Source organism: Telmatherina bonti (genome assembly GCF_933228915.1).
Source record: "Telmatherina bonti genome assembly, chromosome: 7".
NCBI lineage: Eukaryota > Metazoa > Chordata > Actinopteri > Atheriniformes > Telmatherinidae > Telmatherina > Telmatherina bonti.
The window spans coordinates 14,504,857-14,517,572 of NC_136625.1; the positions used below are offsets into that span (position 1 = coordinate 14,504,857).

The window sequence follows — 12,716 nt, forward strand, 5'->3', positions numbered from 1 at the left end:
GCAAAAAGGTTAAAAACTTGCACAGTTTGAAGCTTAAATGATAGCTTTCCCACAGAATCATATTACCAGCAATAACATTCTGAGGTTTAAGAATAGCCGAATAAAAGAATAATCTGATAAAAGTAGACAGACAGCAGGAAAATGGTTGCTCTCAGAGGTTAACTCTTATAATTCCAGCTTGTGACCTTTGATTAGAAAATGCTGTTATCTTTGGATGGATTGAAACCATCTTGTCATTTTCATTTATCAATATACAAAGACAGCAGGATAGTAGAGAGACAAATCCTACAGAATACTGGATACTCGAGAAGAGCATTTTTGCCTCAATGACAGTAGGAAGGGAAAAGATGAGAAATCAATAAACTAAAATCTATTTGCCAAGAAAGCCCCATTTAGATTTTATCGCTTTGCTTCAATATTAAAGGTTAATCTAATTCTCTACCCTCTTGCCAATAAAACTCAAGTGAGAATTATTATATTGGCAAACTTTCAAAGCGATGCAGAACATATTGTATTTGTCATCATCTTATTTAGCTTGGCTTGGTAATGAGATGGCACAAATTGTAACAGCATTTGAGACACAGCCAAAAGACACTTGCTTCATGTTAAAATACATTTTTTTGGTAGTCTGCTAAATGTTAACATGTACGTAGAGGTATAGAAAACAACCTGCAGGCAAAAAAAGGGAAAATAAATGCTCAGGTGGATGTGAGACAGAGCTGAATCTCTGTCATTATGTTTAACATTCGGTGCTTCACCCAGATATGGCCTTAAAACGGGTGAATAACGTCAACTTAATCAGCAAGCTTGGTCGCCGAGTGTGTCAGCCAAACAGCCTCTCACAGAACCCTATTTGTTCCATCAATGAATAAAGCTTGCCTACTTGTCTTGTTGTGTTGCTCTTGCAACGCTTACCAATTCCATCTGTCTCCAGCTTCACATAATGAGTTGGGGGCTCTGTCATGTTTACACAATGAAACAGGAAGAGAGGGAGCAGAGGAGGAGCAGTGAGTTGAGATGACACAAAGTCAGCCTAATCGGCTTTGTCTGACAGGTACAGGCAGATGTTTTAAGCGATTTTTACATGTTTTTGGTCATCAGCAGGAACAAAAATAAACAGAGTTCTGGTCTAAGGCAAGCATGCGCTGCAGTGTATGTCATGTGTATTTCTTCTGCCACATGTGCATGACAGAAGATATCTGTCATATATTAAGGACATGATAAGCACTTATTCCTTTACATAGCAAGCGACTTAAGCAGAGTAAAGTTGAGGTAAAGGAATGAATACATAGTGTTTGGATTTCACCTTTACCTGTCTCTCGCCCAGTGATTACTAGGATAGGCTCCAGCTTCCTCACAGCCCTTAATCGGAACAAGTTAAGAAAATCGATGGATGGATTTCAGTTATATCTGACTTAAATTATTGTTTCATTCATAAATGACAGTAGCATGTCATATATTTTATATTATATATATATATATTTTATATTATATATATATATATTTCATACATGTATATATATACATGTATATATACATGTATATATATATATATATATATATATATATATATATATATATATATATATATATATATATATATATATATAAACATACATCAATTTATATTTGTTTTGGCACTTTAACACATCAATTAGTATTAATTAATTGTAAAACAATAATCAGTTTGCATTTCTAACTGCATGATTTCCTGGTGCAATGATAATACTCATGTGAACGTCAGAGCTCGGCTAACAGTTTTGCCAACATAGCAGCTTTAAGCTTTAAATTTATTACGTTTTCAGGCCCCTTTAGTAAATTGTTTTCAAAAAGCGACTAATGATAAATCTAGTCACTTTTTCAGGTGTTACTGGATACGTGTGGTGCATTTTGGTCTCATCTGTCCACAGAAACACAATTTTGCAAACATGTTCTTTCTACAGAGAGGTGTCTGTCCCTTGGCAAGTTTTCCAAACAAGCCAAACCTTCCAAATTTAGCATTTAATCTGAGGATTGCACTGTCTGAGCTTGTGCTGATGTTTCTGAGACAATCACTCCTTAGCCACTGGCCATTGACTAAGGATTGTTTTCAACTTGTGAACAATCCTTCTTACAGTAGAATGATGAAGCGCAAATAGTTTAAAATGACCTTATAAACTTTCACAGACTGAAAACAATGGATATTCGAACCCTACTTTTCCTCCAGCTGCTCGTCACAGGGATGCTACAAGCCTGCAAACTGCCAAAACCTCTGCTTTCCCAGTGGTGAACAAACTGCTCATGATTAATTAATCATGTATATTTGTTTAGCAGCACCGGACTACTACATATCCTGTTAATTCCTATGGAAGCAGTAAGGGTGGACTTAGTTTTTATCACAATGCTTCTGCATTGTGGCTTATTTCTAGTCAATAAATAATGACAACTGGGATTGTACTTATCCAATTATACAACGTGTTAAGAACCAGAGGATTTTATTTCAGACCTGATACATAAAACTAGTTTGTTAACATGTTTAGTTTCGATGATATTTGAGGCTTAACAGGAAGTTTTTATCAAACACTTGAAGAAAACCAGAAAATGTTTAGACACTATTTGTCTGACCTAAATCACGCACCTATATGAGGGCTTTGAGGTGTCTAACATCCATCCATCTGCTCAGAACATTTTTTTATTTGTTTTATTCCCTTTGAGGCATCAGCCACCCTTGGTGTGATGCGAACTAGCACTAATAATAACTTGATGAATTGTTTGGTTGTAGCTCATGTTACAAAGACAAAGAAGTTGGCACCACAGCTTTCCTCAATGATTAAAACTGTGTTTACTATTCATTGTAACAGTCATGTTGTGACAGTGTTGCTTGGGAGATTTATACACAGCACTTCTCTTTGTTAGTAATTAGAGATTAAAAATAAACCCTCAAGCAGCATTTGTACTTAGTTTTTTCACAACTTGTTAATAAAACAGATACATTGTGTAAAAAGTCACTCCTTATTTAAACATGCTTAATGCAGAAACCATTAGCATAATATTACATTACAGATCTGCAGGTCTAGATAAAACAATTTCCACATGTTTTTTTAAATCAGGCAGGTTGCAGCATATCAGTACATTTTAAATCCAGAAATGATCTTCATTTGGTCCGGGGACACCAATCACAACGAGCAGAGAGCTTCTCTTCTCTCAAAGAATACCAGGAAACTGAATTTCAAGCAAAAATGAAGGAGATGATCATACCTCCAAGATTACAGGAGACAACTGACTGTCATTCAGCATCTGTGCTCTCAGAGCCTAATGACCACACAGCCTGCTGCACCGTGACAAGCTAATTAGCCAGCGAGACTAAGAGCAAATCATAATGACACCATGTTAGTGCTGTGCTAATGTGCTAGTGATGCACACGGGTGTTTTCTCTCTTCCTTTTTCTCTGTCTCATGCACCTTAACAATAGCGTATTCGAGACCAATTAAAAATACAGAGCTCTCGGCACACTCCGAGCCTGCCTCCGCAACTCTGTAAAGGCCAGGACTCGTCTATTGTCTAAGGTATTCAGAGGAACAGATTTATTATTATTCCAATGTAGGCCACCTTCACCTTCCATTACAATGATGGCTGAATGAGGAGAACGTGGAAACGGGTGTGAAAAATGAATGAGTGGAAGACAAAGTGTCCCTGCCGCAGATGCCACATAAATTCAATGTTGCTGTTCTGTGAATGGGAAGGCCACACCGCTGAAATAAAGAATAGTGATCTTCAATATGCTTGGATATTTTTTTACTATGTTATCAAGGACAATTTTATTTGTATTTGGGGGAAAAAAAGTTTTTAAAAAAAGAAAAAAAAACAACAAAGATTAATTCACATCATATATCACATCAATTTTTACCAATGAATATTAGCTGGAAATGATAATAAATCAGAGTGCCAATATTTGGCAGTTTCAATATACTACTCACGTTATTTATGCTTTTTTGGACGGCCAACATTAAATACAGTTTTTTTAAATGAAATCTTTTAAAGTACTAAATTCAAGAAGATTTTCTCTTAATGGAAGCAAAAGAAAAGCTTAATCTCAATATGCGGTCGTATGCAATCTAACTAATGCATTCAATGAGTATAATGTCCAAACCCACAAATGTTTGGGTTCAGCTAGACATTATTCAATCCAAAATAACAGTCTTACTAGTTTATTGGTATTATAAGCCATACAGAGAAAACTGTGGACATACTCTAGGGAAAGGCTTCCATCAGGTTAATCCTCCGCCCTGACAGCTTTCTCAAATGGCAGAGCAGTTGTGAGTTGGCCGCAGATTGTGTCTATCCATATGGGAAGAAAAGTTCCTTCTGGTAAGAAATTAAACTGATGGAAAAAGCTAATCTCTTAAGAAATTGTTTATATAGTTTGATTTAGTTGGGAAAAGTAATGCTGTCATGTGGACCACGACGGTTTTTAATGAAGTCAATTCCTGCTTTTGTAAAATAACCTGTCTCAATTTAGATTATTAACAATGTGGAAAGACCACTTCCCCATTTCTTTTTTCCTTTATTTCATGCAGAAATGTTTGGCGTTTGTCTCTTTTAGTAGTCATTAAAAGCAGACTTGTTGCAGAAGCATTCATACAAGACAAATGTGAGAAGAATCCCTATAAATAACTTTCTATTACCTTTTTGGAAATCTTTAAATCCTTTGAAGAGAAAGAGCCTGATTTTCCTTCAGGGAACATGATTTCACAAAAACATTTCAGAAACACCTGAAATTAGATTTGTAGCTACAACCATCTTTTCAGCCTTAGTTTCTTCTTTTATAACAGAAAGTCTTCTTACAGGTTCATCTAATTTAGTTTTTACAAATAAGATACTGACAAATCCTGATCAAAGTCTGTAAGCTGAAGGTATTTAGATTAATTATGAGTTGAGTGGTGGTCTGAGCAGGGGATAAAATTTGCAGTAATGACTAGCACTCATTATTTCTCCTCCATTCAGGTCCTGAACTCTATGAAAATCATTATGTGGGGGAAATCAGAATGAAGGGGCGCTCTTTAAACCCAAACCCTCCAGGTCTCATTTGCTAATAAAATTCACAGAGGTCACCACCGCGGAAAAGCAAGGCTGCCGCTTCGGAAATGTCAATGAAGACAGGGCTATTCTCACTGTCTGCTACCAATCAAAAATGCTCTCGCTGTGAGGGTTAGGCAGTTAATGTGAATAGCCGTGGCCTCCGCTCAATTTTCCAGAACTTTCCCTCTGTCCTCTGAAACATAAAAGGAGCCTGATAAAAATAACATCGAATAAGTTTGGGCTCTCTGTATGAAGGAGGAGATGGCAGGTTTCTTTTACAGAGTCAAACAGATTCACCTAAAACCATCCATCATGCGGAGCACGTTTAAGCCCTGTCACTTTAGTCAGGTGGGACACCTGACCCTTATTATGTTCCCTGGCAGCATCCTTTGTTGCTGTATGTCAATCAACCGCAATCCCTAATGGCTTAATATGTCATCTTAATATGCAGTACGCTCTATTGGCGCTCTGCTGCAATAAATGGGTCATATAATGGCCCATTTGCCTGATACAAAGCCATTACACAACAGAGAGCCTTCACATGAGTCACCTATCAGCCTTAATACCATGCAGACTCAAGATACAGAAAAGATAGAATATGCAAATATGTCCTCCATCACCATGGCACATGCCATCTTAATCCTGTTTATCATAATGGCTAACCTGTTTGCTCAGACCAGAGACACTTTTTATCCCCACAAACATGCTACATTAAATAAATATCTTAGTTCCTCATATTCAGGATTTAATTCACAAATTGATCAGACCTTGTAATTTGCTGTTCCATTTTGTCCCTCTAATCACATAATGGGGCTTCTCCTTAACCTAACAACCTTGGCAACACCACAAGGTATGATTTCTGCGCATACTTGTGAATGGCTCAAAAGCAATTAGCTTATTTTCACAATATGCCCCCCCCCACCTTTTGCAATGGCAAATCCCATCTTTTGCTGATGTAATTTAAATTCTGATTAAATTCCTGATGTCCTTCAGTCTGTGGGCGTTCTCACCTCTCATATTTTAGCTGGCTAGCTCTCTTGTCTTTCACTTGAGCAGTGCATTCAGCACCATAGCCCTGCGATGTCTATATAAGGGGGAGAGGCTTTGTCAATTAATTAAGTCCTGACTGAAATAGTCATTAAGGTTAACAGTTTTCTTTCTGAGATGACATCTAATCCATATGCAATGACTAAACTCTAAAATATACCCCATTCTATGTATAAGAGTGACATGAATTTGCATTATTGTGGTCTAATGAAGAGGGAACCAGGGAAGAAGATCACCTTTACCCTATGAACAACCTCATTCTGCCAATCCTTCCTTATTGTCTAGGTGTCATTATCAACCAAGGGCGTGCTATCAAAACAAAGACCCTGTGCAACATTGAGACAAAAACATTTAATTTCTCTCCAGCAACATATTTATAGCAGACACTGAGAATTACGCAATAAGTCATTTAGCTGGAGCTGAATTTGCTATTGTGCTTACAGAATACAAAAACACTAATTAATCTCAGTTAGAGGACCTTCTTTCTCCTCTTCTTGCCATTATTCCCCAGAATGAGTCTCGGGGGAGAGGCAGGAAGCAGCAATGTACTGCTGGCAACATCTATGACACTCTCAGAGAAGAGGCAGCCACTGCACCAGCTGGGGCTCACAAAAACATCTTCCTTTTTAACAGCATCTGGACACCCCACCCACAACCTCTGAACATTTCCCCATCAAATCTGCTGCACTAACCAGCAGAAAACCAGTTAGAAACAAGTACATTTGTCTAGAAATGAAGACAAATTTCCATTTTTTAGAGCTCAGAGAGCTTGGTGTTGACTAGTTTTAGGCCAGGACAGATTAAGCTTGTTGGTTATAACAGAACTGAGAGCGACGATTGTGCTGTGGGGTTTCTCCAGTTGGCTTGGGAGAAGGACACACTAGGGAGTGCCCAAGCAGACATCCAGAGCCACAAATCTGGGCTGAACCATCCTTAACAGGAGCCAAAGCATGCAGTAAGCACTGCATGGAGGGATAAACAAGGCGACTCTCCATCCAGACATAGCAATTAGGCAGACAGCACATCGTCATAAACAACCAAGAGTTTCCAGCTCTGTTTGTCTCTTCTTCATGCAACCAGAGGGCTTGTTTTGCTTGTTGCATTACATTCCTCTTTTCAGCTGGTACTCTCATTTACATACTGAGATGGAATTGGGCCAGTTTGGTCTTTTATTACAGGATGAGATTTGTAGGATGAGGGACGGTCCACAGCAGGCTGACATCAAACTCAGGTGTTTAAGACTGCACAAGTCAATTCGCTACACAATCCATACTGTGTATGCAGTGTATATTGATTTCACAAGCCTTTGATACATATTTCTGCATGCACAGAGCAGATAATTCACAGCTTTCAGATGTGAATATTATTAGCCTGTGTTAAAAAGAGAAATATCATCTCATGCATGAAAAACACTACATCTAGTCTGATATTTTGTTCGAACGTTTTTCGACTGACTATTACAGCTTTGAATTTAAAACTCTGAACCAAAGAGAGGAATTTCAAGCAGGATAACTGCAAACTAAGGTGATGTTTAAGGATGTTTTTTATTCAACCGATTCCCATCATTTTTTAGATTTTCTACTAATACTGTGATGCAGAAGAGGTAATTTACTACCACTTAGGAAAGACGATGCCACTGTATTGAACCTTGGCTGAAACATAACTGAGTTTCAACAAAAAAAAAAAAAAAGAAAAAAGAAATCAATTTAACAATTTGGAAAAGATTGTGGTTAGTTAATAAAGGTTTAAAGTAAATTACAGGGTTTTGTCATAAGACCAGTTCAGGAAAAGCCAAACACCCCACCACCTTGAGCTCCACACCCCAACTCACCAGCCATAAGAAAAGGCTCACTTCCAGTTTTGGCGTTGAATAAAGGAAATGAACATGAACATGGCCTGAGCTCACGATCGGCCAAGACTGAGAGAAGTCTGGAACTGTTGTTTACACGAGAAAGAAATTTTTAAAGTTAAGAAGGATTTTACTGGCTGGGAAAACTCAGAAAGGGGAGCATCATTTTAAATCACACATTCACAGAGACACAGAACTACCCCATTCGGATAGAAGATGTCTACAAGCAAATTTAAAGGTGCTTGAGGTAGAAATGCTTTCAGTTCTTTGGTCTGAATATTGCCATATCAATCCCATTTTTCATCCTGGGACCACTAAGTATAACACTCTTTACTGTGAGTATGATATGGTCATTTTGTGAAGATTCATGAGTGTGAGATGAGAGTAAGACAGCAATCAGAGGTAAGACAGCTCTTCTGCCAGTATGGCTTTCACCTAAATGCATTTTTACCCATCAACCCCCGCTCTTGTAGCTGTAAAACAATTTTACCCGTCAAGTACTCTACATTTCACATTCCTTTCAGTGTGGTCAAAGAGGAGAGATTACAATTCCGCACAGCAGGTTGAGTGCTCACACTGTGAAATGGAGAAAGAGCAGCAACCTACTAATTACGCACAATTCAAGACACACAGGTACAAAACAAGCTTGTCTGAAGTGTACTCAGACTGGGAAGCCCAATCAGGGACCCTTCTTAACCAGACATGGGATTTTAATTAGATCTGTTAAATTTAGACTGAGCACGAAGTGTTAATTTGTAGGTCAAGGCTTTTCCAGATTTCACTGTAACCTTTGCCCGGCCTCCATGTGTCCCAGCATTAATCAATTGCAATAGAAAAAGCAGACACTTCCCCCTCTGTGCAAAGTAATTTCTCCAGGGCAGTTTAACACACATCATCCTGGTATACACACACAAACAGATCTGTGCAAGGGCTGCTTAAAATTAGTGAGGGCCTGCTAATTAATTCCTCCTCTGTCACTTGGGGGGGCCCAGTGCAATTTATCTGTGATGCAGCCTTTGTGAGATTAAGCATGAGATAAGAAAGGAAAACAATATCTATTAGTTTTCTATGTTACTTTTGTTGTAAGAAAAAAATAGAAATGTCATTCCATGAGTCAAATTCCAAGGTGCTGTCTGCTTGACAAAGGTGATTTCTTTCCATTTCAGATCAAATGAAAAGCGATCAATGAAACATTACAGAGACAAATTGTGTGTGACAGACACAAAATGCAGGGAACTCATTTTAATAAATTTTAATATGTGACTGACTGATAGATCTGCTCAACTAAAAGAGCCTCAAGTTCCTTGATATAATTTGCGTTGCGTTTCTATCTGCTCACATTGCCATCCTAAACACACACTGCAGTGGACATTTTTGTGGATAAAAGCCATGTTAGCATCACACTTTCCTAGCAAACAACTATGAAGTAGTACTGCAACTCCAGAGAAGAGTCTGGTTTTTCATCTTCATTTGATGACAAGATCAAAAAGTATAGAGGCACAAATAAGCTGTAATCAATATTTATCAGTCTCTAATGTTAAAACCATTTAAATAAAGCCAATTTATCCCAATTATGGTCAGGCAAGCAGCTTAATCAGAAAAAGGTCCTGCATGAACACCTAAATCATCAAACTGAAATGGCTACTTGGGGATAAACCAGGGAAAAACACTGTCATAAATATGTGCCGTCATATTAGATGCATGTTAAGGAAAGTTATGATTTGTGTCCATTCCTGAGCCAAGTGGTTTTCGAACATGTTGTGATAAAGTGTAATGAAGACAGCTTATCTTCTCCTATGTGCTGCATTCTGATCTTTTTTTGGGGTGGACAGCAGTCTGAATCTGATTTGTCCTCAGATTGACCATAATTCTTCATTTTTTTTTAGCTTTTTTTTAATACACTTAGTTCCATTGAGACAGTCTGGTTTACTAAAGAAACCTGTTTACCTGACTTAACTTGCACTTCTTTGTGTGTTTTACATGACATTCAAAGCACCAGTCAGAAATGTTGCCTTAAACATGATTTTGTGCTGCACCATTATGATACAACTCTTCCCCATCTCAAAGATGCTCTGTTTATTAATAATGTTAGGCTATAACTAAAAGTGAATGTGATTACAGTGATAACATTGTGTTTGTTACTGTAACTCATATCAATCTTAAAGATCCAGAGTTGGTAGACTTCCAAAGGGGTGTTTGATCTTAGACCCAAGGACATGGGCAGTCATTTGTAAAGTTGACATCTTTGTAGGACCCAAAATTGTAGATGAGCACCATTCAAACTAATGAACATCTCCACACCTTGACCAGAACTTTAAATTGTTCATAAAACACAGGATGGATTCATGCTTCCATGTGTTTAACACCAAATTCGGACTTTATCTAGATATTTCAGCGGAAATCAAGACTGAAAACAGTTGTGAATAGACAATGGCTATCAATGACCCAAATTTTCCACATGTGCCATCTTCTTCTATGTGCCTTTATGGGCATTACTGTCCCATGTGGTGCTCTAGCACCTAGAAAACTAAGCCATTACTGCACTTTTAAGGCTCAGTTCTATTCTTCCTTCACACAGAGATGTTTGTCCATTCAGAGACACCATAGTAAAAACGGTGGCACAAATATGGCAGCATAACGTTGGCCCACAGAAACGTACATAAATAACACTAACTGTTGTTAAATGCAAAATAAAGACAGTTTAACCGTAGGAGTTATTTCAAACTGTCATTGTTTTAACCTTGATTATTATGATGATTAATATTATGATTAAGATTATGATTATTAAGATTATTATTATTATTATCTGGGATACTGAAGCATTCCTGGGACGATTCCACTCAGTCCCATCTAAATGCTGTGTACCAGCCCAGTCCAGAAACACCTGACAAGTCAAGATATATAAAGCTTTTTCAAATCTCATATGCAACTGACAAGCTTTTTGTGCTCAATGTGCATCAAGTGATTAGAACTGCTCATAACTACTTCATTTATACATTTGTATAAAACAAAACTATAGCAACAGGAACCTACTAATGATGTTTTTCAAACAGTGTTCTCATCCTTCTGGTTTCTACCATCATCAAAACATTTTTGCCTGAAGAATCAACACCCACTGAATCGTTTAAGTCCATTTTTTATTTTAAAAAAAGTCCAAAAGCCAAAAGTCAACCTCTGGAAGCTGGACTGGCTTCCTGATGTAGCCAGTCCAGCGCCAAAGTTCAAAGCTTTTCACATCTCCCTTCTTCCTAACGATGTTTAGTTTGAACTTTAACACATCCTCTGACCATGTCTGTATTTTCTACCATCACCTATAGACCCTGACTGATGGTCATGGTGTGCAGCGTGTACTGCACTCAGATGTTCAGCTGTGGGTTTAGATGATCGGGCAGAAAGATTTTCTAAAATCAAATTTAAAGAGAATTATTAAGCACATAAAATGTCCCATGAATGTGTTTTCTTTAGATATTAGATGAATTAGGCTGTGTGAATGCAGCTAGGTTAAAAATTTGAGCCTGGCTCAAAAACTAATTTGACAAGGTGATGTCTGACTTTAGAAAATTAATTTCCTTTATTAATAAAGAATCTTTGTTCTAAGCAGTTTCTATCTGCTTTTGACATAAAATAGTTTCAAATTTGCATCCAATTGTAATGATATGTTCTCAGAGTGGCTATAGAAGCCTTAGTTTTTCTTCACTGAGCCAGAGTCACTGTCCTTACCTGAGGGCATCCATGGATCTGATGGAGTCTTCTCTCTGGTATTGGCCTGCTCCCAGTCAAGGTCATCATCTCGGCCTTGGCTGTATCCACAAGCTGCCAGCGGCTTCTCAAAGTTACAATCGCCTGCGTCAAAAGGAAGAAATTTAAATGGTTATACAGTTTTTCCATTAACTTGCTGCTCAAATGAATGAATACATAAATTAAATTCTTCTCTTTTTTCCCCAGCGGTATTCATAATGCAATATGCCAGACAATGAGATACATTTAAGTGAGACAGAGTGAAGGATTACTGTAGGAGGCGAAGCACAACATACATTACCATCATTAGCAACACGGCAGTCCAATTTCACAATGACAAGTATGAAGTGTCCAAACTCCATCATTGTTAGACATTATGTTCCCAAACTGCACCGCCATCAGGCATAAATTGATTTATTTTCCTTGCCGGCTACAGAACTTTGCTGTTCATGCGTCCTTACTCCACAGAGCCACTCTAATCCTTTTTACAAGCTGCTTGCAAAATGACAGCAAGCAGCCATTAGGGCCAGGCTTCAACTAGACTTGGCTTGTGATCGATTAATACAAATACCCCTTTATTCCTCGCACCTTAAAGGCCACACAGAGAATGTGAGAGTTGAGCTTTTTTTTCCCCCCTAAAGTGCTTTTCAATCCACTCATAAATCTACAAAAAAATGAACGTGAGAACAATATGTGACTAGAAAGAGTTGATACTGAGTAAAAAATAAAAGACAAAACAAATAAATATAAAGATTACTGTTTTTCTGTAGTTTTCAAAGAGGGCAGAAGACTTCAACAAAGTGATGCTGCATTGCGTCAGATTCCTGATTACATGCACTCTTCACTGGTAACAGCTGTGCAGTATGCTATTTAGCGCCTTGCCAGAAATTAATCAAATTGGTGAATTTGAAAATATTTGTTGGCACATTGCTAATAAGTTTCTAAACACGATGACATGCACATTTTATTGCCTCTGGGAATGTCCTTTGAGCCAGAATCTATGCCAGGCCAAAACCAATATCTC

The 12,716-nt window shown here is 37.8% G+C and overlaps 1 protein-coding gene across 1 annotated transcript in view; it reads right to left on the reverse strand.

The window, feature by feature from the left end:
- The window catches only part of LOC306758125 (receptor-type tyrosine-protein phosphatase mu), a gene marked incomplete at its 5' end in the record, with an annotated part of 173,186 nt that overhangs the window by 125,021 nt on the left and 35,449 nt on the right, over nt 1–12,716 (reverse strand). Inside the window, one exon of the mRNA XM_079243337.1 lies at nt 11,675–11,797. Coding sequence (XP_079099463.1) covers nt 11,675–11,797 — 123 coding nt within the window. The remainder of the gene's footprint in view (nt 1–11,674; nt 11,798–12,716) is intronic.